The sequence below is a fragment of the Gymnodraco acuticeps genome, unplaced genomic scaffold (genome assembly GCF_902827175.1).
Source record: "Gymnodraco acuticeps unplaced genomic scaffold, fGymAcu1.1, whole genome shotgun sequence".
NCBI classification, from domain to species: Eukaryota; Metazoa; Chordata; class Actinopteri; order Perciformes; family Bathydraconidae; genus Gymnodraco; species Gymnodraco acuticeps.
Window position 1 is genome coordinate 23,623 of NW_022991213.1, and position 26,789 is coordinate 50,411.

Consider the following 26,789-nt stretch of genomic DNA (forward strand, 5'->3'; position numbering starts at 1 on the left):
CTATGATATATAAAACAAACATGAGGAAAATAATAAAAGTGTGACCAGTATGCTAAATGCTCTTTTGTTGCAGGTATTGGGTTCCAGTGGTGTGGCTTCCTATTGTGTTTTATTACAGTTGGTACTGCTACACCACGCTGGCAAAGGGCACCACCAGGCTAGAACTCACTTCAGGTAACACACACACACACACACACACACACACACACACACACACACACACACACACACCACACACACACACACACACACACACACACACACACACACACACACACACACACACACCACACACACACACACACACACACACACACACACACACACACACACACACACACACACACACACACACACACACACACAGGTGAGTAGCTAAATAATGTGGGACTCCTGCTTTAACAGTTTCTCCCTGCACTGTGTGTACACAAAGTACACTGTGTCAACAATACAAAGCTATAAAACAAGTTTAAAGTTAACAAGGCGGCATCTTCAATGAATGTGTTTACCTTTTAAAGTTAAACCTACTTTTACTATATTGTAGTTTTGCCACATGTCCAAAAATCTGGTGTGAATATTTGTTCTGACGTAAAATGATGTATAACTATTACATCATACCTTGTATCTTGCACTGGAAAAGCCTGGGAATAGCCAACAATTATACTTTGTCACTATTGTACATGACAATAAAACCTGTGACTCAAATCAAATAATCTTATCTGTTTATGAGATACTTTTTAATGTTGTGCAGTAGCTCTGCTCTGTTTTGGTCCTGTTTTCCAGTGTACCACTCAGTATAACACATGACACGCCTGTTTATGTGGCACGTGGGTTTGGTTATTAAAATCACACCACAATAGAGCTCTGTGATGGGTGTGTTCGAAGCACATGATTTATTTTACATGGCACCTAAACACTCAAACTGGTACTACAGGGCTTAACTCACACACACACACACACACACACACACACACACACACACACACACACACACACACACACACAGGCATAATAAACACATATATTAAAAATATATTGTCATAATTTTTTCTGTTCAGTTAAGGTGTGTATTAATCTAAGTCATTTGTGTGTGTGTTTCCCAGACTTTTCTATCCCGATCCATAAGTACTTGTTCCCCCTGCTCTTTCTGATGGGCTGGTTCTTGTGGTCGTTCATCGAGTACTGCATCCATCGCTTCGTCTTCCACATGAAACCCCCGGCCCATAACTACTACCTCATCACGATACACTTCCTCCTGCACGGACAGCACCACAAGGTACGTACACACACACACACACACACACACACACACACACACACACACACACACACAGGGACGGGCAGATCTCATGAGCATGAAACTGGTTTAATTGTTAATCAACATTTAGTACTTTATGGCACAATAAAGGAATATCTTTTTCTGTTTCTGTGACTGACAACTGTTTCCCAATCCCCATAGAGTAGTTTCAATTTTACTTTTTTATTTTACTGATCTGAGTGCGCATGTATTGTTATCAGTAGTTAAATTGGCCAGTTGTCGTTTATGATTCTCTTAAAACAAACTTTCTTTTGTGCTTTTGTAAAGCTGAAAAACAAATAGCAGTAATAAACTTTATTTATATAGCAAAAACACAAAGTTTCAAAGTCCTTTGAAGTCAACAAATGGCAGACAAACAATAATAAAACTATTTTCCGGATAATCCGGATTTAAATAAGATTGAAAGCACCCAGTCCTCAGCGTAGATCGCAGAATTGGTAGCTGAGGACCTTGCCGAGCTTCTTAACATTTAATAAACTATGAATGTATCATATCCACTTAACTTAACGGGAAGAAACTCAGCTATCAGACAATATTAACAATTTTTAGCAAAACGAAACATAAGGGTAATAACAAAGGCTCTGAATTAGCCCTGAGCGAAAAAATGCTAACACACTTAGCACATATCTCACATTAAAATACCTTTATTACTTATCAAATCTGCACAAATAAGATATCAATTAGCAAGCTGAGATTCCACAGATTCCAGACATATAAGTATCATCACTGAGCGATCAGAACTCGCGGCGAAATGACAACAAACAATAACAAAAAAATGTGCTTTACGGGACCAAATCGGAAAATAAGTCTTACCGTTGCTGTTGTTCTGATCAAAAGTTGTGTTCAATGGCATTAAAACGAAAAAAACGCTGCTGAAGGTTAATCCATAGGTTAATCCAATGTGTCATTGTGTCACTTTGAAATTATTACTGATAATCCATCATTCCATTTTTATGTCAATAACGGAGATTTCATATTAGCTGCTACGATAGCTGCTAGAGTGTATGACGCATTCCGGTTCCGGGGAATTCTGGCTATGCATCACTCATTCACCAATGGGTAATGTTTAGATGGATTTTAGGAACTTCCCCTCGATTCTATTGGCTCTAACGGTTAAAATCATCAAAATCAACCGACGGGGGCCAGAGATATGGAAAATGCACCCAAATGACCCCAGAAGTGGGTTTTGTTTCCTAAGATTATTAATTTACCCCTTTTAGAAGTGAAAGTATAGTCATTTGTTCTGGGAATGTCATTTTCGAGCCTGAGACCTGAAAAACAGGCTCGGGGCTTAACTGGGACTGCGGTTGTTATCATAGATGACACTAATATTTGTACAGTTTTTGGGCTATAATGTGGTTTTCCATCTCTGTGCGATAAACAATAGTTATTACCTCAGTCTTATCAACATTTAAATTTGTCGGCCATCTAGCTTTTGTTCAAAAAGTGCACCTGTTGAGTATATTCATTTGACAACAACTATCATGTACAATGTCATCTGCATGGGTGTTGAAGTCCAATTGTGCCTGTGGATGACACAGGTGGTGCTGAATTAGCTGGAGTTTTTAGATTGACTGTTTTGGTAGACCTGTAAAAAGAGCTTTACAATAGTCCATCCTACTTAAAATGAACAGATGAATGAGTTTTTCAGCATCATCTTTATTGAAAAATGGGCTGACTTTGGCAATTTTTCTCACTGCATAATATCTGTCTCCACAGTCTCCGTTCGACGGCGCTCGGCTGGTCTTCCCCCCCGGCCTGGCCTCCTTAGTGGTGGGAAGCTTCTATCTAATCCTCCTCAGCACGCTCCCGCAGATCCTGGGGACCTCCGTGTTTGTAGGAGGACTGTGCGGCTACGTGGTGTACGATATGATCCACTACTACCTTCACTACGGGTCGCCAAAGAAGGGCTCCTATATGTACGGCCTGAAGGCCTACCACGTCAAACACCACTTTGAGCACCAGAAAGCAGGTGAGCACCTGAAACCAGAGGGTATTACTTGATAGGGTCATCCATTAATTAGTCGGTCAGTAGTTCCAACCCCAGTCTCCTCAGTAAAGATGTTTCATTGTGTCCTTGGTAGGGGTGTAACGGTATCCGTATTCGTCCCGTACCGTCACGGTTCGGACGTCACGGTTCGGCACATGCAGTCACACGGCGAATACGCCTTTTTTTACGAGTGGGAAAAAAGTCTGTCACTCAGGGCAGTATTACACTATATATAATCCAGGGGGCGGTATTGCGCCTAAAAGCCAGCCGCCCGTAAATAACAAATGAAGAACAAGAACAAAACACAACAAAACGAACACAATACATGAAGAAGAACAGTTAGTAGCTATGGCGAGTTCACACAACACACAGGAGCTAGAAGACCCACCTGCTTCTTTTAAATCAGCTGTGTGGGAACATTTCGGGTTCCCTGTGGACTACAACAATGATGGGGTGCGAGTTGTAGATCGGACGAGGACGGTGTGTCGGCGTTGTTCGACAGCGGTGCGGTATGCTAGTGGTAACACGTCAAACATGCTCAATCACATCCGAGTCAGTCTCAGTCCCCAGCGAGAGGATTTTCTCGACGGCAGGTGACATAGTTACCGCCAACAGACCTGCCCTCACTACTGACAACATAGACAAACTCATCTTTTTGAAGAAAATCTTGAAAATAGAGTAAAGCTTGAGTACCTTTATTAGGCATAATGGCCTCACACACTCACAAGTTAATTACACATGTTAGACATTGCTCCTAAAGGTACAGATTTTATTTTGTTTTATATTTATCATTGTATTTATTTTATATTTTGACATCAGGAGATGTTATACAGTTCTGTATTGCCTTTTATTGATTGTGATTGAAACACTTTCTTATTATTTATTTTAATATTTTCAAGACATTCTTTTTAGTTGTAGGCCTACAGCTTATTTAACCTTTTTGTTTGACATCAGCCATTATAAATAATATGGCCATCTGAGTGTGTGTGGTACTGTTTGTGGTTTGTTTTTAACTGTGTAATACAGCTAATGATTCCAAATGTTAGAGTTCTAAACTTGCACTACTGTTAAAAATAAATAACAGCAAAAAAAATTATGCATTTGGAACTTTTTTTTGCTTTTCCTTGTTGTACTGAACCCGTACCGAACCGTGACTTCTGTGAACCGTTACACCCCTAGTTCTTGGGCAAGCTACTGAAGTCCAAATTGCTCTCAATGGAATCACAATCCAAATAAATGATAAAGTAAAAAGATTGATATTATTAATAATTACTTATTTCATAGTGCATTTCATAAACCCAAGGTCACTTTTACAGAGGGAACATAAAGCACAATCTGGGCCAGATCACAGAAGGCATATTAGGCGATGTGCGACAGTGTTTGTGAGGGCAGGGGATGAGTAACTAAGGAAAACAGAGCTCATGATTATGGCCCCCAAGGCGCTGCTTCAGAAGGTGACTTCATCCTTGAGGTTGACGGCTGGTCCATCTGCCCATCTCCTGAAGTCCGCAACCTGGGTGTCATCTTTGACTCCACCCTTTCCTTCCACTCCCACATCAAGTCTGACACCAAATCTCCATTTCTAAATGTCCATTTAAAGAACATTGCCAGACTCCGACCGTCACTCTCGGAGTCGGTTGCAGAAACCTTAGTCCAGGCTTTTGTCACCTCCCGCTTGGACTACTGCAATGGTGTCCTGTTTGGGGTCCCCAACAAAACCCCTGGACAGGCTCCAGTATGTTCACACCTGTACTGCTAGGGTACTGATGCACACAAAGCCATCGCAGCACATCACTCCCACCCTCATCCACCTCCACTGGCTGCCGGTCAAGTCCTGCATAACCTATAAAGTCCTCCTCCTTACCTACAAGTCCCTCCATGCCCATGCCCCCCAGTACTTATCGGACCTCCTCTGCCCACATGCCCCACCCCGGAACCTGCGGTCTTCAGACTCTGGCCTGCTCACCACCCGCACCAACCTGCAAACCCTCAATATGGGCCCTCAAGTCCCATCTGTTTGCCAAGGCCTTCGGCCCCTAATTTATTTGTTGTTTTGTCTGTCTGACTTTTGTTTTTGTTTGTTATTACTCCTGTTTTTGTTTGTAAAGCGACCTTGGGTCCCATGAAAGGCGCTATATAAATCTAAGCTATTATTATTATTATTAATATTAATAAGGTTGGAAGGCTATCTTAAACAGATGAGTTCTCAGGGTTGAATTGAAGATGTCCAGAGAAGGGGCGTTACGGATTTCAGCAGGGAGGGAGTTCCAGAGGGTTGGGGCAGCGACACTGAAAGTACGGTCCCCTAAAGTGCAGAGGCGTGAAGGGGGAATGGGAAGTAGACCAGAGTCTGAGGATGGAAGAGTACGGGATGGGATGTATGGCAGGGGAGATCTGTGAGGTACTGAGAGGGAGGGGCATGGAGGAGGAGTTTATATGTTAGTGGGACTTGACTGGTATATAAACAGGGCTGCATATAACTGGTGCGCAGGTGCGCATGCGCACCTCCGCCAAAAATAGAGCACCGGGTCATTTGAAAAAAGGCGCATTTGCATACCAAAATTGAGAGAGGGAGAGGGATGGAGAGAGAGAAGAGAGAGAAGGGAGAAGAGAAAAGAGAGGAGAGAGGAGAGAAAGATATTTGCGAGTTGCATATGAACTCAGGGTCGGCCCGTAGCACTGGCGTTATAGATGTTCGCCTAGGGCGCCAGATCTGGGGAGGCGCTGCGCTGGCAGTTCTGGGAGGGAAAAAAAACATTTTTGACCGTTGGGGCTCATCCTAATTTTCGGCCTTGATGTAACAATATTCAAAATTAAGTAAATGTAACACCCTTTTCACCCCGGTTACACGTTTCATTTGCCCTGTACGATGGGCGCTGTAAGTGATGAAAATGGGGGATGTTGGCTTATCTGGCGCCCGCAGCTCACAGCCAAAATGCGAGTGAGCGAGGGAGAGAGAGAGAGAAGGGCGCACCTCCCGGTGTTGTTATTAGAATCTGGTGCTAGCTGCTCTAACGGATATAAGAAGAAGATGTTTCTACAATTATGTGGAGGGAGAGTCCTCTCCAGTCAGACTGAGAGGCTGATACAGGGTTCGTACGGGTGCTTGAAATCCTTGAAAATGCTTGAAATTTGACGTGGTGTTTTCAAGGTTGGGAAAGTGCTTGAATTTTGGGAATGGTGCTTGAAATTGAGATAAAGTGCTTGAAAATGTAAATGTTTTACTTTTACAATAAATTGCTGTCTGACTGAATAGTTCGCTTTTTAGATTAAAAGAAAATAATTGCTTCGCTTCTACATAAAACAGCTCCGCTGCGGCCTTCCCGCGCTATGCGCGCGACCTGCAAGTGTTTGTGTTACTGTGACCTGGGCATTCTGATGAGAGTGATAGATGACTGTGTGCAGAGACGTGCACACATAGACTCTAGGTAGTGCTTGAGCACCTGCCCGTTTTGCCCTCTTGACAGCAATGTGCCCTTTTGAAAGTTCTTTTTTTACAGTTTTTTTAAAAGTTTTTTTACAGTGTACTGTATGTGGCTCATGGTAACATCGATCAATTCTGGATTAGAAGCTTCTAATATATACAACAATGCCCCAAATGCGCGTTGTAATTTTGTCAGACATCCCCACACGTGCCCCGCGGCACTCCCATACGTGCTCTGGCTGCAGCCCCTCCCTTCCCTGCTCTCAACGTGAACGCGCAGCGCGCAGAGCTGACAGTCAGACAGGCCACGGAGGGTGTGTGGTGCAGCAGCACGCAGCAACACGATTAAAAGTGCCCTAGTGACGACCAAGTGAGTAACCACCAGGTAACAAATACAACGAGTGTATTGTTTAATCCCCTAAATCAGATGCCAAACTAAACTATACAGGGTTCGTACGGTCATTGAAAACCTGGAAAAGTCATGGAAATTCAAAATGCAAATTCCAGGCCCTGGAAAAGTTATGGAAAACAATATTTTTCCCAAAGTTTTGGAAAAGTCATGGAAATGTAACAAGTTGCGTCAAATATAATTTACATGTTATCTAATCGCCGAAATAATCTGCGGTCGCGAGCTGTTATGTGCCATCATGACGCGCATGGTGTTCTTTTTTAATATATGAAGCGCGAGCTGTGTGCTCGAGTCTTCTTGCCTGTCGGGCCGGCTGAACTCTGCTGCTCCGGGATGAGGGTCAGCTACATTATCTACGGTGCGTTCGTTAACTGTGCGGAGTCACTGTGGCACAGACTGAGCCGCTGGTGAACAGCTGTTAGAACGGGCGTTCAGGTGTTCAGAGCAGAGCGGTAGAGCGTGATGTGAACTGAAAAGTTTTTCTGTCGCAATATCATTGTCACTATCTGCTAACGTTAGCTTTAGCCTTCATTTTCTAATAGTTTTTTTCATAGGCTATAAACAGAGGTGGTATAAGTATAGAGATTGTAGGCTACTAGAGTAAAAGTAGAAGTATACTCAGATCTTGTACTTTAGTAGAAGTACTCAGATATTGTACTTAATAAAAGTAGAAGTACTCAGATCTTGTACTTGAGTAAAAGTAGAAGTACTCAGATCTTGTACTTGAGTAAAAGTAGAAGTACCAGAGTGTAGGAATACTCTGTTACAGTAAAAATCCTGCATTCAAAATGTTCCTCAAGTGAAAGTAGAAAAGTATTATAAAAATACTAAGAGGCATGAAAATACATTTTCAAAATGCTCAACAGTGCTGCCAAAATTATAAACTGACTGCTACACAATTAAAATAAATGCTTTTATATATTTCTATTAGATGTAACTCTTTGGTGTTTCTGTTATTATTACCTGCTGCTTTAGTTGTTCTGACTGCTAAAATCCTCTGTTATTCCTAATTTTAAACCCGATATTCCGTGGGGTCGGGGGGCTCGGATCCTTGTCACCTTTTTCATACCTGATGAGTTTGCATCCCTGACTACAGTTGCTTTAGCGTGTAGAAGCTAGTAAGCCTACTATTTGATTTGTTTTAGATAGGCATCTGCATCAGACAGCATATGGTTATTGAAATAAATATATATGCAATTACGACATACAAGATGTGCCTTTAATAAATCTCACACTGCTAAGGCAGCCGGCGGTTCCACCAGGGGCGTCAATCCCGGGGGGGGGGGATTTCATCCCCCCCTTAGCTTCAGATTGGACCCCCCTAAGTCATTTAGAATAATACAAATAAATGTTAAAATAATATTTTTTTTGATAATAAATCAGTAAAATCAGGCAAAAATAAGAATTAAATAGCATAACCCTAACCTAACACCGAAATAAAGTAACCAAAAACCGAAAAGAAACTAACAAAATCCGCCATTATCCGGCAAATTTTTGCGCACAATTTCGGCGCGACCGCCACGACGACTCAGAAGGTGCCCTTTTTTTTCTCTTGAGCACCTGCCCCTATAAATGTCTGTGCACGCCACTGACTGTGTGCCAGGAGGTTGCAGTTTCAACGAGCGTTGGCTAGCAGAAGACAAATACAAGCCATGGCTAAGACGAGGGTCAAGCCCACGAGTAGCCTCCTGCAAAGTTTGCAAACAAAACGATGCGAGAGTCTGCGCTGACGAGCCACATGAAAGGTACGCCGTAGTAGAGCATTTTAGATTAGGCTAATGTTGCATGTTACGTTTGTTTAAGCTAACGTGAGCGAGCTGAATAGCGAACTCGATTGAGGGATAATAATAATTGCAGGGGACAATCATTTCAGAGGAGCGTACCTATGTTATGTGCGTTACAGTCGCTATCGTGGTCACGAAATATAATCTATTGATTCGACACAGAGCGATTTTGAAAGCAATGTATTTCTACTGGTAGTATGTTTCGTGCCTAAACCAAATGTGACTTGCTCTATCGAAATCAGTCACATTGACCCGAAGACACATTTTCGTTTGTATTACTGGTCTGGGGGAAGCTCGCGAGTGTGTTTGTGTATTTTTGCGTTTGTTTCCCGGGGAAACACTTACAAGAAACACCGGCTGTTGTTATGCTTGCTGTGACGTTAAGTTACTCAGTTCTCCGCTTGTAATTATGCCGAAGCTTCAAAGTTGTATTTATCATCTGAATTTGCCGAAACAAGTTTAATATTCTGAAAGCCAAGACTTTGTTTATTTGAAAACAGATGAAAACAAACTGTCTTTATATGAAATTGAAGTATTATACAAGTAAAACTACATTTTGCTTTAATCCCATGTAATTGTAGAATGAACACAGTCTTCCTTTGAAGATGTATAAGTCAGGTGTCTTGAGTAGTCAAAATTACCTACAAATTATTGTACACATTTGTAAATATTATTTTCCACTTGTTACTATTGTGAGTCTATTTTTATGCAGCTCTGCGTGATTTTGTGGCTACAATTCAGACTAATACACTACCAGAGGTGGAATAAGTACTCAGGTATTGTACTTGAGTAAAAGTATAAGTACTCAGATCTTGTAGTGAAATTATAAGTACTCAGATCTTGTACTTAGCTAAAGTAGAAGTACCAGAGTGTAGGAATACTCTGTCACAGTAAAAGTCCTGCATTCAAAATATTCCTCAAGTGAAAGTAGAAAAGTATTCTCATCCAAATATAGTTAAAGTAGTCATTATGCAGATTGGTCCATTTCAGAATAATATATATGATATGTTTTCTAATGATTGATCATGAAAGTGTTCTCAAAGCTGGTAAAGGAGCAGCTAGTTTGAATGACTTTGTAGACTGCAGGGTAGCTTCTAGCTTGTGGATTTACTCCAGGTGGAACTAAAGTCTGATTTAACACTTGATTATATTTACCATCATTCATCCACATCTGTGAAGTAACTAAAGGTATTAAATACATGTAGTGGAGTAGAAGTACACCATGTACCTCTGAACTGTAGAGCAGTAGAAGTACACCATGTACCTCTGAACTGTAGAGGAGTAGAAGTACACCATGTACCTCTGAACTGTAGTGGAGTAGAAGTACACCATGTACCTCTGAACTGTAGTGGAGTAGAAGTACACCATGTACCTCTGAACTGTAGTGGAGTAGAAGTACACCATGTACCTCTGACGTGTGTTTACTGCCAACCTAAAAGTACCTCAAAAATAGTAATCAATAATGTATTGAAAAGTTATTTGGCTGATTGTTGTATATTGGCTCAGACAGGTTATATGGGAGGCCCAGTCTACGTACAGATCACTAATTTTGAAATATTAAACTTAGTTTTCTTTTCTTTAATTTTTCATCCTCGTGTAGAAGGCTATCACGAAACACACATTTGGTTGTTTATAGCATAAAGAACATCTGATTTAATGTGAGGTAGGGAAATAATCATTTGAGTATGTGTATATAAATATGTAATTTACAACAGCTGTAAGATGCTTGAAAAGCTGGAAAATGCACCTTGAAAATGCTTGAAAAGTGCTTGAATTTGACTTTGGAAAAGGTGTAAGAACCCTGCTGATACTACAGCTCAGTGAGGTAAAGGACTCTTGAGTGTTTAGATAGTTCACTTTAGTCTAAGTTCAAACAGTTTGGTCAAAATGTATGTAAACACATATTTCCAAGGCACTCTTTTATAATTATTGGGATAAACAGGTTTGAAATCATTCCAATGTATACTATAGGACAGTAACCAAAGATATCCTTTAAAACTGGAGAGATACAAAAAAAAAAATGCATAAATAAATAAATGTTAAGGTAAAATAAGATATGAATGAACAACACAAATAAAATAAGTTACATTCATTTGTTATTGGCTATGGTAGATTATTGGTTATGTTCACATACTTATTTGATTACATTCACTTGTCTAAGATGACAACAGAGACTTTCGACCCAAAACCAGCTGTTGACTTGTGGATGCAAGCATCTAATCGCAGACTCAACCTGAGAGAAAGTAGTAGGCCTACATCATCAGCTACCATGTCTGACAGAGAGGAAGACAGTGAGGAGAACAGTCAGGAGGGTAGTGATGACAGCTTGTAGGATTACTGCTCGTGCTAATGTTGTCTTGTGTTCACCTCTGCATGTGTGTTCTGTGTTCACCTCTGCATGTGTGTTCTGTATTAACCTCTGTGTGTTCTGTGCCGTGTGTCTGGCAAATAAAGTCAAGACCCCCTCAAAAGTTACGGTTTATTTCATTTTAAGGATGAGCACCAAGCAACATCTCCAGGTGCTCCTTTGAGAACCAGGGCAAAAAAGTTATGTGCACCCCTGTATATAAACATATGTAATGTGAAATAAAAGGGTAACATTAAAAGATATATATACTATATATATACAGTGTTTCCCACAGATCTGAAATATACTTGGGGGGGTGCTGGTAGCGGGGGGGGGGGGGGGGGGTGGTGTGTGACATGCCATGCCTTTGTGACGTGCAACAACATTAACCTTTCTGTTGGTAATTTTGTTAGCAGACCCTTCACGCCATGGCTGAGCGAACAGGTACAGGCAGGGCCCATAGTGATAGCCCTATAGTTTACATTTACTACCCACAAATAAACATATGGACATGGGTTACTATTTTCTTTTAAATGGTAAATGTATTTAGGAACCAATCCATGTGATTTTAAGTGGGGGTGGACCTCAAATCCTCTAGGGGGGTCCGGGGGCATGCTCCCCTGGTAAGATTTGTTATTTTATTTTGGAGTTAAATGCATCAATCTGGTGCATTTTGAGGGGAAAATAAAGAGACTAGATCTATGGGAACACCTATATGAAACAGAACTGTATACATTTCAATAATCATAAAGCTTATCTTACCTTTGTTCCCCTAGGTAACTTTTTATTTTTATTCATGCATATTTTACTAATCACTCACTACCCCCTCAAATGGAAATATGTGTTTACATAAATGGTGACCACACCGTTTGAGACCCACTGAGAACTTAGACTAAGTTAACTATCTAAACACTCAGAGAGTGCTTTACCTCACCTGAGCTGAGGTTATCCCGAGCTTGAATGACACACAGAGACCAATCAAGGGCTTTGATTTATGATCTGTATGACAGTGGCCATGTCGGCAGGCCACATCATGTGGACAGCCAGTCACCCCTCGGGAAACCCCCCGGTCCTCCCGATGGCCAGTCCGGGACTGGGTACAGGAGGCGTAGAGCGAGGGATAATTGTCCACAAGTTAATCGATCGCAGGTGGCGTCGTGGTCGCGGACGAAAACAAATAATATATATTATAAAAAAAACTAAATGGGTCACGAAATATACTTGGGCGGCCGTTAATATACCTGGGCGGCCCAAGTATATTCTATGTGTGGGAAACCCTGATATATATATATATATGTTCTTCTACCACACTACAATTCAGAGGTAAATAGTGTACTTTTACTCCACTGCATTTATTTGATATCTTTAGTTACTTTACAGATTTGGATTGATGATGATGATGATGATGATGATGATGATGATGATGATGATGATGTGAAATATAATCAAGTCTTAAATCAGACTTTAAAAGTTCCACCTGGAGTAAATTCACAAGCTACCCTGCAGTATACAGTACAAAGTAATTCAAACTTTAGTGTTATCAAAGCTGGTAAACCTTTACCAGCTTTGATAACACTTTAATGATCAATTATATATATTGTTCTGAAATTGACCAATCTGTATAATGGGTACTTTTACTTTTGGTACTTTAAGTATATTTTGATGCTAATACTTCTGTACTTTTACTTGAGTAACATTTTGAATGCAGGACTTTTACTTGTAACTTGTTTTCCTACAATCTGGTACTTCTACTTTTACTCAAGTACAAGCTCTGAGTACTTCTCCAAGCTCTGGATGCTCGGCACTTAGTGGTTGCAAAGACTTGAAAAGCGCTATATAAATGCAGTCCATAATCTTCATTTCTCTTTCCAGGTTTTGGAATCACCTCCACATTCTGGGACCACCCGTTCAACACATTGATTCCCGATGAGAAATTCTAACAGAGAAAGGGCTCTCCTGAAGGGCCACAGGACTTAGCACCCAGCCCCCATGCTACATTCAGCCTTATTCCAATCTCTGCACCCATACTTTTCAGAACCAAGGAGGAAGTTCTTCTTCTGAGGACTCCTGCGTCTCCACAACTACTCCACAGATCCATTCTGTATCACATATCATCCTGCTTTTTGTTTCCATTTTGCTACACCTTTGTGAAGACCAGTCTGCAATCTTTCTGCACAGTTATCATTCCTTTCTGTGCCATTTATTGTATAACCCAAACAACATCTACTACGGCTGTGCTCTTCTCCACAGAGCCATTCACAATTATGTACAGCTAGGTGTTATACCATGGATAAAAAGGGAGGAACACACGAAAAATCAAAAGACACACGTCGGTGTGCTTCTATGTAATTTCATTGCATTTTCATTCATGTTTAGGGAATTACATCCTGTAATGCTTTAGAAAACACTGAAGAAACTAAACAAATATTCACAACACACTCTTCCTGGTTCCTAAAAAATATCGCTAACAGCATAACACAAATTTAATGCGGACCCATTTGTGGGAAAATGTTCACACACACAAAGCGCACACACACGTCCCTCAGAGGAGGACAGAGGGAAAAGTGATAGATGGTTGGTGAATTTGGAAGACAGAGAAGGGAAATGGTGTGACAATAAATGTGTGTAGGGACTAAATGACTGGTGAACTTACATTGCAATCCTTCCTCCCCACTATCTGCAGCCTAAAAATACTCCTCTACATTATGTTCTGTCTGCCATTAAGCTACAAAGCCTCGCTGCTATTACTCTGTTAGACTGCAGGTTTGAAACAGTCAACATAAGCTCCTCCCAACATGCTTTTCCTCAATGTTGTTTTTGGTTTCAGATTTCATTTGGCAGTTTAGACTTAATTTATTAACTATAACCAAAGCTGCAGAAGTGAAATGCTATTGTAGGGCACTCATGCAATGCACCGTTAATGTAAAGCAGAGTCTTGAGTTTTGTTTACGCAAATGAAAAGTGCGCTTATAAATAAAATATATTATTATTATATCTGAAACCACTGTGGAGATATATTTTTGCAAGTCCTTTGTAATATTCCCTCCGTTTCCTTTCTGTTTTGTCATTATTGATTACACAACAATGTTAAAAAAAATACTTGCTTTGTACAGAATTGCACCAGCTTTACGTAGTCAGAGGATGTTAAAATGTGTCAGAGGGGCAGAGAGGCATGAGGCCAGCCTGTTGGACCTCCTGCTGTGGGGATCTCGGGGTCAAAGGTCACCGTGTTAGCTAGGTGACAAAGGTGGATTTATTTTTTAAATGTCAACAAGCAGAACTTGGGTCTTTTTAAGGTTATTTTTAGTCTCCACCTTCAGGTCTCACTCCATCCCTTTAAAGCCCCTTCGTTAGCTGCCTTGCAGACCCCCGCAGGATGACGATGGATGAACATCTGACTGGACAGCAGGAGGTCTTACAGTCACTGGCGGATCCTCATAATGTCTCTTCTAAACACTCGACAACATCACTGATAATTAAAGCAGAACAAACGTGATTAAAAACATTTACATACATGCAGTAAAAATATATAACTGCAGAAAATCATTTTAATCTACTTTTCTAGTGTGAAGAAAGGGTCAGATTTAAATAATATATATGTATATGTACACATGTAAAATAAAATGCTGAATCTATTTCAAAGAGTTTTGAACAGTAAAATAATTCCTTATTGCAAAGCTTATTTTTCTTAAATTCAGAGCAGCAATAATAATTATGGCTTTATGTAAAGAGGGCTACGGAAGAGGATTAAGGCAATATCAATTGAGACAAAATAATATATATATTATATTATTAATTTTAATATAATATTTCTTAATACAAATCTCAGAATTCTGACCTTTTACTCAGAATTTTTTTTTCATTTTTGGTCAGATCTCAGAAATAATTTCACATGTATCTGTAGATGGCTGTGTCCTTTTATCTGCAGCATGCATATCGGGTTATTCAAAACCATAACTCTCTGTCTTAATTTGCGCACAGATGATATTGAATGTTTAAGGTATCATGGAGTAGGAATTCTGTCTTTTATATAATAACAATATATGACAAAAATGTTTAAAAAAGAACCAAAATGATTGTTCCTGTTGGTAAAGAATGATGAATAATAATAATGAGGATGATGAGTGTGATGAAGCATACTGATTGTGACGACTGCTCGGCGAAGTGAAACCATTACACCTGTTGTGCGCACGGATCTTATTTATGTATATTTATGATACAGATGAAAAGACAACAGCACAAACTTTGCCTATGCTAAGTTATGCGGCGTAAAATAATATTTTCTAAATCTGTTTACTTTAATATCTTCTATTTTGGAATTTTAAATGTCAATACAAATGCAAACGTATTTGTAAATAAATGTCTGTATATTTCTGATGTCAGTCTGTCTTGTCCTTTTTGTTTGATCTCTTTTAGTTATACATTTATAGAGGCACTTTAACAGTATAACTGAAATGATGACCCCAAAAGTGCTCCTTATCGTTCAGCTTATGAAATGTTCTTGTGTACATTTCCTGCAAGTATCAGTTGATACTAGTAAAAACATTGACTATGGTCATAATAATAATAATGAATGAAAGCATTTCAACACTTGAGCATGATACTACCTGAAGAAAAGAAGTCCATTAAAAACAATTTAAAATAAATGATTGAAAAAATATAGAAATCAAAAACAAATAATTAAATAAATGCATAGTAAATATGGAAATAAGGAAATGAATGCATTGCATACAAAAATCAAGGTTGAGAATATACATAAATCAATATAAGTGAATATGAGTGTAAGGCAAGGAAGATTTTTTTTAAATATTGAAGTTAAAAGCATCAATCTGGTGCACTTTGAGAGCAACATTAAGAGATCTATGGATACATCTCTCAACACCCAGATGAAACACAACTGTAAGCAGATGTTCTTTTTCTTTATGGATATTTTACAAATCACTCCCCTTTCAAACTGTATTCTTGTTTTACTGCCATATAGTATTTCATAACTGTTTTTCCTTTATTCTCTTATTTGTTTTATAACTATAATGATCATATGAGGGCTCTGTTCTTGGTCCCCTCCTCTTCTCCCTGTACACAAACTCGCTCGGATCAACACATCCTCACTCCCAGGTCGGCCTATGTTGACGTTATGTCAAGTCCCCTGTCGGCTTTTTCCAACGCAAGGGGGGAGCCTTAGCGTCCATTTTCAACGCAAGGGGGGGGGGGGGCCTTAGCGTCCATTTTCAGTTTTCCGGGATGTCCATATGCTTCTATGGACGCTCATGGAAGCACGGCATTCGTTTGTGTCGGCTGCCCTTAAAGGCAATGTGAGCGTCCATTCTCATTGGATAACGGAGAATTGTACACCCGGAAGTAAGTATTCCCCTTACTGTCAATTGATTTTACAGTGATATCTGCACTACTCATCGACTAAAAAACACCAGATTATCCTTGTTAATTACAATTATTGATTGGTTTAAATTGTGTGCAATGCTTTTGTATTTTTCCCCTTCGATTCGGAGAAACAAATATGTTTTCGGAGTAAAGGATGGCAGAAGACACTACACTACCCAGAATCCCCAGCTATCGTTTGGACTACACCATGTGCTCTGTTTGACGTCACGTGATCTTCAAATTTCTCCCTGCAGAAAAAAAAAACATGGCCGAACTTCGTTTTATTCTCGATGGAAAATGCCTATTTTAAAGTTAGTTTGGTCATTAAAATGCGTTTTGATGTCATTTGATGCGAAAAATATGAGTTGTTATTTCAGATTATGTGTGCAGTGGATGTACATGATCTTTAGTTTGCTAGTTATTACGAAGATTACTTCAGGAAATTGCGTCCATAACGTTTTCATTGTTACCAAGGTGGTTGCTAGGGACGCTGCTATCGATATTATTTCTGTTATGTTGTGTAACTGTTTAATGGTGTTATCTTTATTGCTACCCCCTTCCCCGTCAATGTATAGTGTTGGTCCACAGCGCAAACATATTAGTTTAACAAAATCCGCATCTAAAGATAGCCTACGTTATTTTCCCCTGTGCAATTCCAGTCTCACATCTCACAGCACATCGTCATTAACAAATAACGGAAACAGACCGAAAACATTTTTAAAAAATACAATAATACTTTATTCCGAGTGTGCTTGCTTTTCTCTTTGGAAGTCATCACATAACGGCATTGTAATACACGGTTCGGCTGCATTAAATATTACATATCTGCCGTAGTTCTGTATTTATAGAGCCCTGATGAGAAGACTTCTAGACAAACAGGAGGAACTGAAAACGTGACGTGGATCATAAATATATCAGCCATTAAACAACATCTTACATTTATTTTCACACAATACGTCTCCTTGCAGTATCAACACTAATTCGGCTGACTTTTATATTTGATCCAATTGGTAGATAAGCTGTATTTACACCATAAAGGTGCACAGCTGATATAAAGGGACACCTAGTGGTTAAAGCATGTTATTGAATTTCATTATTTTTATTATTAGATATTAATAGGATCCCTATAAAGTATATTCATTACTCGTTATTCTCTACTAATAGTTAATTAAAGACTGTATATAATGACTATTTTGCACATCCCTTTCAAGATTTCAAGATTTTCTAAGGTTTATTGACATATCATATAGGCCTACACAACTATGGTGTAGTTATGCATTGAATGAAAAACTTGGGTCGCAGGTTCCTCAATAGTGCATTACAAGACATCTATCAATATTTGTGCATACCTCCAGCAATGTTAACTATGTTGAAGCACTTATTTTAACTGATATTATACATAATGTATTATACTCTTATAAGATGTATGTAGATATTTCATCTCCGACCTTGTCAGGTATTGAACAATCAATAAATAAAGAACACAGAATTGTTGAATATAAAACACAGAATTTGTGTGATTATACTAAATGATTTACAAATAAACACCACTGCATATTTAACTGTTACACATGCTGATGTAACGCAAATGTTCCAACTTGAGATCAATAAAGTATATCTTATCTTAAGCTGATCGATGGCTACTGCCATATTTGCAAAATGTGCCTCTGAACCTTGACAAGTGCATGTTTCAGGCTTATCAATTAATGTAATGTAATGTAATGTTATCAATTAACAACAGGGGTCACAAACATAAGACCAGCTGTTAAATAAAGCTCTTCTGACCTTAGCTGGCATGTGTGTATATATATATTAATGCTGCCCATTATGGGCACAAGCAATTTTCACCCATTTATTAATTATATGTTTTAAATGTGAGTGTTTCCTATCCCCTAAACCTCCAGGGATGTACACAGTTTAAAACTGGCAACTTCTTATTATGGGAAATACGAAAACGTCTTTTAAAACTACAACTCCCAGTAGAGACGTGCCATAGATACAGAACATGTTGCGAAACAGAATAGCCAGCATTTGTAGTTCTGGGGACAGGGTGAGGGAGGGGGGACGCGGTGGACCCGTTCAAATCCAGTTTTGGACAGTCTGCCGTGATTCCATCCCATTTCAAGTGCTGTTCGAGGCTCGGCGTAACCCTCGGAGCACACTCTCCAATCACAGAGCTTGAGGACTATCACGGGGTTTGTCAAACAGAGCACATGGTGTAGTCCAAACGATAGCTGGGGATTCTGGGTAGTGTAGTGTCTTCTGCCATCCTTTACTCCGAAAAAACATTTGTTTCTCCGAATCGAAGGGGAAAAATACAAAAGCATTGCACACAATTTAAACCAATCAATGTTGTGTAATTAACAAGGATAATCTGGTGTTTTTTAGTCGATGAGTAGTGCAGATATCACTGTAAAATCAATCGACAGTAAGGGGAATACTTACTTCCGGGTGTACAATTCTCCGTTATCCAATGAGAATGGACGCTCACATTGCCTTTAAGGGCAGCCGACACAAACGAATGCCGTGCTTCCATGAGCGTCCATAGAAGCATATGGACATCCCGGAAAGCTGAAAATGGACGCTAAGGGCCCCCCCCTTGCGTTGAAAATGGACGCTAAGGCCCCCCCCCTTGCGTTGGAAAAAGCCGACAGGGGACTTGACATAACGTCAACATAGGCCGACCTGGGAGTGAGGATGTGTTGCTCGGATCAGTCATTAGCCCGCATGATTTTTCTTACCACTGCTACGCTGACGACACCCAATTAATTCTGTCGTTTCCCCGCTCAGAGACCCAGGTCGTTGCACGCATCTCTGCTTGTCTAGCTGACATCTCTCAGTGGATGTCTGCTCATCACCTCAAGCTCAACCTTGACAAGACTGAGCTGCTCTTCCTTCCGGGAAAAGATTGTCCCACTCTTGACCTAACAATCAACATCGGCACCTCAGTTGTTTCCCCGACTCAGACTGCAAGGAATCTGGGTGTGACCCTAGATAACAACCTGTCCTTCACTGCAAACATCGCTGCTACAACCCGTTGCTGCAGATACACGCTTTACAACATCAGGAAGATACGTCCCCAGCTGACACAGAAAGCGACGCAGGTTCTGGTCCAGGCTCTCGTCATCTCACGCCTAGACTACTGCAACTCCCTCCTGGCTGGTCTACCTGCATGTGCCATCCGACCTCTGCAGCTCACCCAGAATGCAGCGGCTCGTCTGGTCTTCAACCTTCCTAAATTTTCCCACACCACTCCGCTCCTCCGCTCCCTTCACTGGCTTCCGGTAACTGGTAGAATCCACTTCAAGACACTGGTACTTGCTTACCATGCTGCCAATGGATCTGGCCCTTCGTACATCCAGGACATGGTTAAACCGTACACCCCAGCGCGTGCACTACGCTCTGCATCAGCCAAACGACTCGCTGCACCCTCGCTGCGAGGGGGACCCAAGTTCCCATCAGCAAAAACACGTGGGTTTGCTATCCTGGCTCCAAGATGGTGGAATGAGCTCCCCATTGACATCAGGACAGCTGATAGCTTGCACATCTTCCGGCGCAAACTGAAAACTCATCTCTTTCGACTCCACTTCGAGCGATAGATTTATTAACAAAGCACTTATATACTAATAAAGGACTGGCTTATCTAAAGCCAGTTGAGTAGCACTTGAAATGTTTGGCTCTATGAAACCTGATGTACTTATATGATCCTGTTTTCTTCAAGGTTGTGTCTTCCTGGTCGAATGTACTTATTGTAAGTCGCTTTGGATAAAAGCGTCAGCTAAATGCAATGTAATGTAATGTAATATGAAGGTGTGCCGCGGAAATAATCTTTTGAATAATTTGTGACCAAACCGTTTGAGACCCACTGAAATAACTTAGACTAAAGTTAACTATCTAAACACTCAGAGTCCTTTAGCTCACCTGAGCCTCTCAGTCTGAGAGGAGAGCTCTCCTCCAGCTTGTTGTGGAACAAACAGCTCCGTATGTCCGTTAGTGTAGCTAGCTAACCAGATGCTAACAACACGGTCCCTGCTGCTCTCTCTCTCTCTCTCTCTCTCTCTCTCTCTCTCTCTCTCTCTCTCTCTCTCTCTCTCTCCCTCTCTCACACACACTAAATGCGCTATGTCCGCACACACACACACACACACACACACACACACACACACACACACACACACACACACACACACACACACACACAAACAAACAGAGCCGAGTTTGAATGACACAAGCACACTTTTATTTCCATGCAACTCTCTGATTGGTCTGGTGTCTTCTTGCCTCTGTTGCATTCACTGAACACGGGAAATTACAGTCCTGCCGTCCTCTCGAGTGTCATGATGAGGTTCACGTAAAGCACGGTTAATGTATTATATTATTGAGGTAGAATTGTCCGGTGCTACAGAAAAAACATTCGGGGCAGGCCAAAATATTATTTTACCAACAATGTGGAATTTATTGGCTACATATTACACAGATTATGCACAGCGGGAGCAGCAATAACCGTCAAATAATAATTCAGACAGGGGAGCTCCGCACGCGCTGCAGCGCCCTCAGCACCCCCCTTCCCGCGCCCATGCATGTTATCGTGTGATAGCTGCATATATTCCCCCCTCTGCAAACGCTGAAGAGGCATGTGACGTCATCAGCTCTACTGTAAGCCGACTGCAAACACAGCACCCAAATGCTCTTCTCCTGATCTCTGGAGACTTCAATCAGGCCTCTCTCTCAAAAACTCTGCCCACTTTCAAACAATATGTCACCTACACCACCAGAGGCAATAACACACTGGACTTACTGTATGCCAACACCAAGGATGCATACAGCTCATCCCCCCTTCCTCCCCTGGGCAATTCTGATCACAACCTGGTTCACCTCCAGGCTGTGTACCAACCTCTGGTCCACCGTGAAGAAGTGGTCTGAGGAGGCCCTGAAAGTCTGTGCTGACACTACTGTGTGGGATGTGTTCACTGACTCTCACAGGGAGGACATCAACGGCCTTACAGACTGCATTACAGATGATATGAACTTCTGTGAGGAAAACGTCGTACCCACCAGGACTGTACGGTGTTTTCCCAACAACAAACCATGGATTACCCCTGGAATAAAGGCTCTCCTGAAGGACAAAAAGAGGGCCTTCAGATCTGGCAACAGAGAGGAGCTGAAGACTGTAGAGGGAGCTGAGGTGGAAAATCAGAGAGGGGAAAAACAGCTACAGGAAGAGGATGGAGGAACAGCTGCTGCAGAGGCACGTCAGTGGAGTCTGGAGAGGCCTGAAAACCATCTCTGGCTACAAAGAGCCAGACTCCCAGGTCCGGGGGGACCGCCAGTGGGCAAACGACCTGAATATCTTCTTCAACAGATTTCAGAGTCATGCGCCTCCCACCGGAGCTTCTGTTCAACCTGAGCCTGAAGCAAGGGAGGGTACCACAACTGTGGAAGACGTCCTGTGTGGTATCTGTGCCAAAGACCCCTCACCCCAAGGAATTCAACAGCTACCGGCCAGTGGCGCTGACATCACAGCTGATGAAGACCCTGGAGAGGTTAGTCCTTGGACACCTCCGGCCCCTTGTGAGACCATCAATGGACCCGCTGCAGTTCGCCTACCACCTGGAGAAGCCTGGGGGCACTGTGAGGATCATGTTCTTTGATTTCTCCAGTGCCTTCAACACCATCCAGCCCCCGCTCCTGGGGGACAAGCTGCAGCTCTCGGGGCTGGATCACCACTTCACCTTCTGGATCCTGGACTACCTCACCAACCGCCCACAGTACGTGAGGACCAGGGAGTGTCAATCAGACACCATCATCAGCAGTATGGGGGCCCCCCAGGGGACGGTGCTGGCACCGTTTCTCTTCACCCTCCACACTGCAGACTTCACCCACAACACTGCAACCTGTCACCTGCAGAAGGTCTCTGACGACTCCGCTATCGTTGGCCTCATCTCCAACGAGGACGACAGGGAGTACAGGGAGCTGACGCAGGACTTCACCTTCTGGTGCCAGAGGAACCACCTCCAGCTGAACGCAGCAAAGACCAAGGAACTGGTGGTGGATTTCAGACGGCGCCAACACTCCCCCCACGACACCAGTGAACATTCAGGGAGCGGATATTGAGATTGTGAAATCTTACAAATACCTGGGTGCTCATCTGAACAATAAGCTGGACTGGACTGACAATTCTGCTGCTCGGTACCAGAAGGGACAGAGCAGACTCTTTATGCTGAGGAGACTGAGGGCTTTCGGGGTGCAGGGGGCACTCCTTCAGACTTTTTACGACTCTGTTGTGGCATCAGCCATTTTCTCTGGTGTGGCCTGCTGGGGCAGCAGCATCTCGGCTGCTGACGGGAAGAGACTGAACAGACTGGTAAGGAAGGCCAGCTCTGTCCTCGGGAGTCCTCTGGACACTGTGGAGGTGGTGGGAGACAAGAGTCCTCTGGACACTGTGGAGGTGGTGGGAGACAGGAGTCCTCTGGACACTGTGGAGGTGGTGGGAGACAGGAGTCCTCTGGACACTGTGGAGGTGGTGGGAGACAAGAGTCCTCTGGACACTGTGGAGGTGGTGGGAGACAGGAGTCCTCTGGACACTGTGGAGGTGGTGGGAGACAGGAGTCCTCTGGACACTGTGGAGGTGGTGGGAGACAGGAGAATGGCAGCCAAGCTGTCCTCCCTGCTGGACAATATGTCCCACCCCCTCCAGGACACCCTGTCCTCACTGTGCAGCTCCTTCAGCGACAGGCTGCTGCACCCCCGCTGTCTCACGGAGAGATACCGCAGGTCTTTCCTTCCTGCAGCGGTCAGACTATACAACCAGCACAGCCCCTAGTAGACCCCCCCTCCCCTACACACACCACACCACAGACTATAACACCCCTTGCTGCTAAATACCAATCAACTATGTGCAATATATATATGCCGTAAATAACTGTGTAATTTATACTTCGCTGCCAAATCCTTAGAACCGTTACAAGGTGTGTTTTTTGCATTTTGTAAATTGTGTAACTTGCTGCTGTTAAATACCATCAAACTATGTGCAATATGTGCAATATGTGCAATATATACATTATTATATACATATGCCCTTAATAACTGTGTAATATATACCTGGCTGCTAAATCCTAAGAACTGTTACAGGATTTGTATTTTGAACAGTATTTTTGTTTACTTTTATTTTTTTATTATATTTGTTATTATATCATAACTTAGTACTTTTTTTAACATATGTAACACTAAGCTGTCTGTGGCTCTTTCCTGATGTAACGATGCAAATTTCCCCTCTGTGGGACTAATAAAGGTATTCTGATTCTGATTATGACTTAGCTATCTCATTATATTGACTTAGCTATCTCATTATAATGACTTATTATTATCATTTTTTTTTTAATTGAAAAAATTATGTCAAATACAGAATAAGGCACATATACATCAATGTTCATCATATAAGCGGTACCACTTTATAAGTACACAAATTCACCATCAACTAGTTAACATGCATATTAGCAGTATATTGGCTCTTTATTAGTCATTATAAAACACTTATTAATGCCTTATTCTGCATGACCATATTCTAAAAGTAATAGGCCATTAGTTGAGAGTTTTTCCTCAATAACCCTCTAATTAGTGCTTATTTATTGCAAGTAAGGAAGTTGTTGTACATGAGTTTGGGTCTTAATATGCTCTGCTCAATATAAGGCACATAGACATCAATGTTCATCATATAAGCGATAAAACGTTATATTAAGGTACACAAATTCACCATCAATAGTTGTTAATTAACATGCATATTAGCAATATATTGCTATATATAGTTACTCTAGGACCCGATTGTGTTCACCTGTGGCCCCTGTGTTTTCTCCTCCCTCCTCACCTGTGTCTTGTTTGTGTGATTAGTCTTGTGTGTATTTAAGTTCTGGTTTTTCTGTCTGTTTTGTCGGTTCGTCTTTTGTCATGACTAGTTCGTCGGTGAGTGTTCTGTTTTGTCTTTGTTGTTCACCTAGCCTTGAAATAAAGGAATTTGCACTTTAATCTGCATTTGGGTCCTACCTGCTTCACACACCGCGACAGTACGAACCGACCACATTATGGACCCAGCAGACTCAGCCCTTTTGATGCGACAGGCGGAAAGTCTTGGATACTCTCTGGAGTACATTTTTTATACATGGAAAGGCGCCTCATCTAGACGAGGTAGAGAGGCTGCGTTGAAGGAGGCACGTCAGGAGGTTGCTCGCAAGCCCTGGCTCTGGAGCTTGTTGCCCGAGTGGCTTAGGGTTTTCTCATGTAGCCCTGAGTACCAGGCTTCATGTTCTGACCCTTTCCTGGGGTCTGGTCTGGCGTTTGGAGGTCCACGAAGCCTCCAAAAGACTCCTAAGGGACGAAAGGCCAGGGTTCCAGCACCAGTTCCATTCCACATAGCCATGGTACCGTGCTCCAGTACCACCCCACACAGCCATAGATCCGTGTTCCGGTTCCTTGCCCAGCAGCCATGTTTCCGGCTCCAAAACCGGCCCACACAGCCATGATCCAGGCTTCAGCTCCGGACCTTACAGCCATGTTTCCGGCTCCAGAACTGGATCTTACAACCGTGGTCCCTGCACCAGAGCTGGCCCATACAGTCATGATCCCGACTCCAGCACCTCGTCTCCTGCTGGCTCCCCAGCCGACGGCAGCTCCCCGAGTCTTGTCGGCGTACCGGCCGACTCCAGCACCTCGTCTCCTGTTGGCTCTCCAGCCAACATCAGCTCCCCGAGTCTTGTCGGCGTACCGGCCGACTCCAGCACCTCGTCTCCTGTTAGCTCCCCAGCCGACGCCAGCTCCCCGAGTCTTGTCGGCGTACCGGCCGACTCCAGCACCTCGTCTCCTGTTAGCTCCCCAGCCGACGCCAGCTCCCCGAGTCTTGTCGGCGTACCGGCCGACTCCAGCACCTCGTCTCCTGCTGGCTCCCCAGACGACGCCAGCTCCCCGTGTCCTGTCGGCGTACCGACCGACACAAGTTCCCTCTCAAGTCCCCTCTCAAGTTCCTACCCGAGTCCCCTCTCAAGTTCCTACCCGAGTCCCCTCTCCAGTTCCTACCCGAGTCCCCTCTCCAGTTCCTACCTGAGTCCCCTCTCCAGTTCCTACCCGAGTCCCCTCTCCAGTTCCTACCCGAGTCCCCTCTCCAGTTCCCTCTCGGGTCCCCTCTCGAGTCCCTTCTCGAGTCCCCTCTCTAGTCCCTCCTTTAGTCCCCTCTCTAGTCCCTCCTTTAGTCCCCTCTCTAGTCCCTCCTTTAGTCCCCTCTCTAGTCCCTCCTCTAGTTCCCCTCGCGAGTCCCCTCTCGAGTTCCCTTCTCTAGTTCCTCCTCTAGTCCCTCCTTTAGTCCCTCCTCTAGTCTCTCCTCTAGTTCCCTCTCGAGTCCCCTCTCTAGATCCCCTCTCGAGTCCCCTCTCGAGTTCCCCCTTGGTTCCCCTCTCGAGTCTCCTCTCGAGTCCCCTCTCGAGTCACGTTTCAAGTCCCTACCCAATGTCCTGGTCCGTTGGAGGTTCCGCTGGGGGTCCTGCCAACTCCATGTCCTGTCTCGTTGGAGGCCCCGTCGACTACTCCTCTGCCGGGGGTCCTACCAATCGTATGTCTGTCCCGTTGGAGGTCCCGCCGTCTACTCTCCTGCCGGGGGTCCTGCCAGCTCCTTGTCCTGTCTCGTTGGAGGTCCCGCCAACTACTCTCCTGCCGGGGGTCCTGCAAACCCTTTGTCCTGTGCCGTTGGAGGCCCCGCCGACTACTCTCCTGCCGGGGGTCCTGCCAACCCTTTGTCCTGTCCCGTTGGAGGTCCCGCCGTCTACTCTCCTGCCGGGGGTCCTGCCAACCCTTTGTCCTGTCTCATTGGAGGTCCCGCCGTCTACTCTCCTGCCGGGGGTCCTGCCAACCCTTTGTCCTGTGCCGTTGGAGGCCCCGCCGACTACTCTCCTGCCGGGGGTCCTGCCAACCCTTTGTCCTGTGCCGTTGGAGGCCCCGCCGACTACTCTCCTGCCGGGGGTCCTGCCAACCCTTTGTCCTGTGCCGTTGGAGGCCCCGCCGACTACTCTCCTGCCGGGGGTCCTGCCAACCCCTTGTCCTGTTCCATTGGAGGCCCCGCCATCCTCTGTCTCGCCGGGGGTCCTGCCAATCCCGT

The 26,789-nt window shown here is 43.1% G+C and overlaps 1 protein-coding gene across 2 annotated transcripts in view; it reads left to right on the forward strand.

Annotated features, from left to right (window-relative positions):
• LOC117561354 (fatty acid 2-hydroxylase-like) overlaps positions 1-15,652 on the forward strand; it is a 29,117-nt gene extending 13,465 nt beyond the window's left edge. For both annotated transcript variants that reach the window (XM_034238648.1, XM_034238649.1), the window contains exons 3-6: positions 74-174; positions 1,104-1,276; positions 3,038-3,290; positions 13,145-15,652. In XM_034238648.1, coding sequence (XP_034094539.1) covers positions 74-174; positions 1,104-1,276; positions 3,038-3,290; positions 13,145-13,212 — 595 coding nt within the window. In that variant the 3' untranslated portion in view covers positions 13,213-15,652. The remainder of the gene's footprint in view (positions 1-73; positions 175-1,103; positions 1,277-3,037; positions 3,291-13,144) is intronic.
• Positions 15,653-26,789: the final 11,137 nt, after the last annotated feature.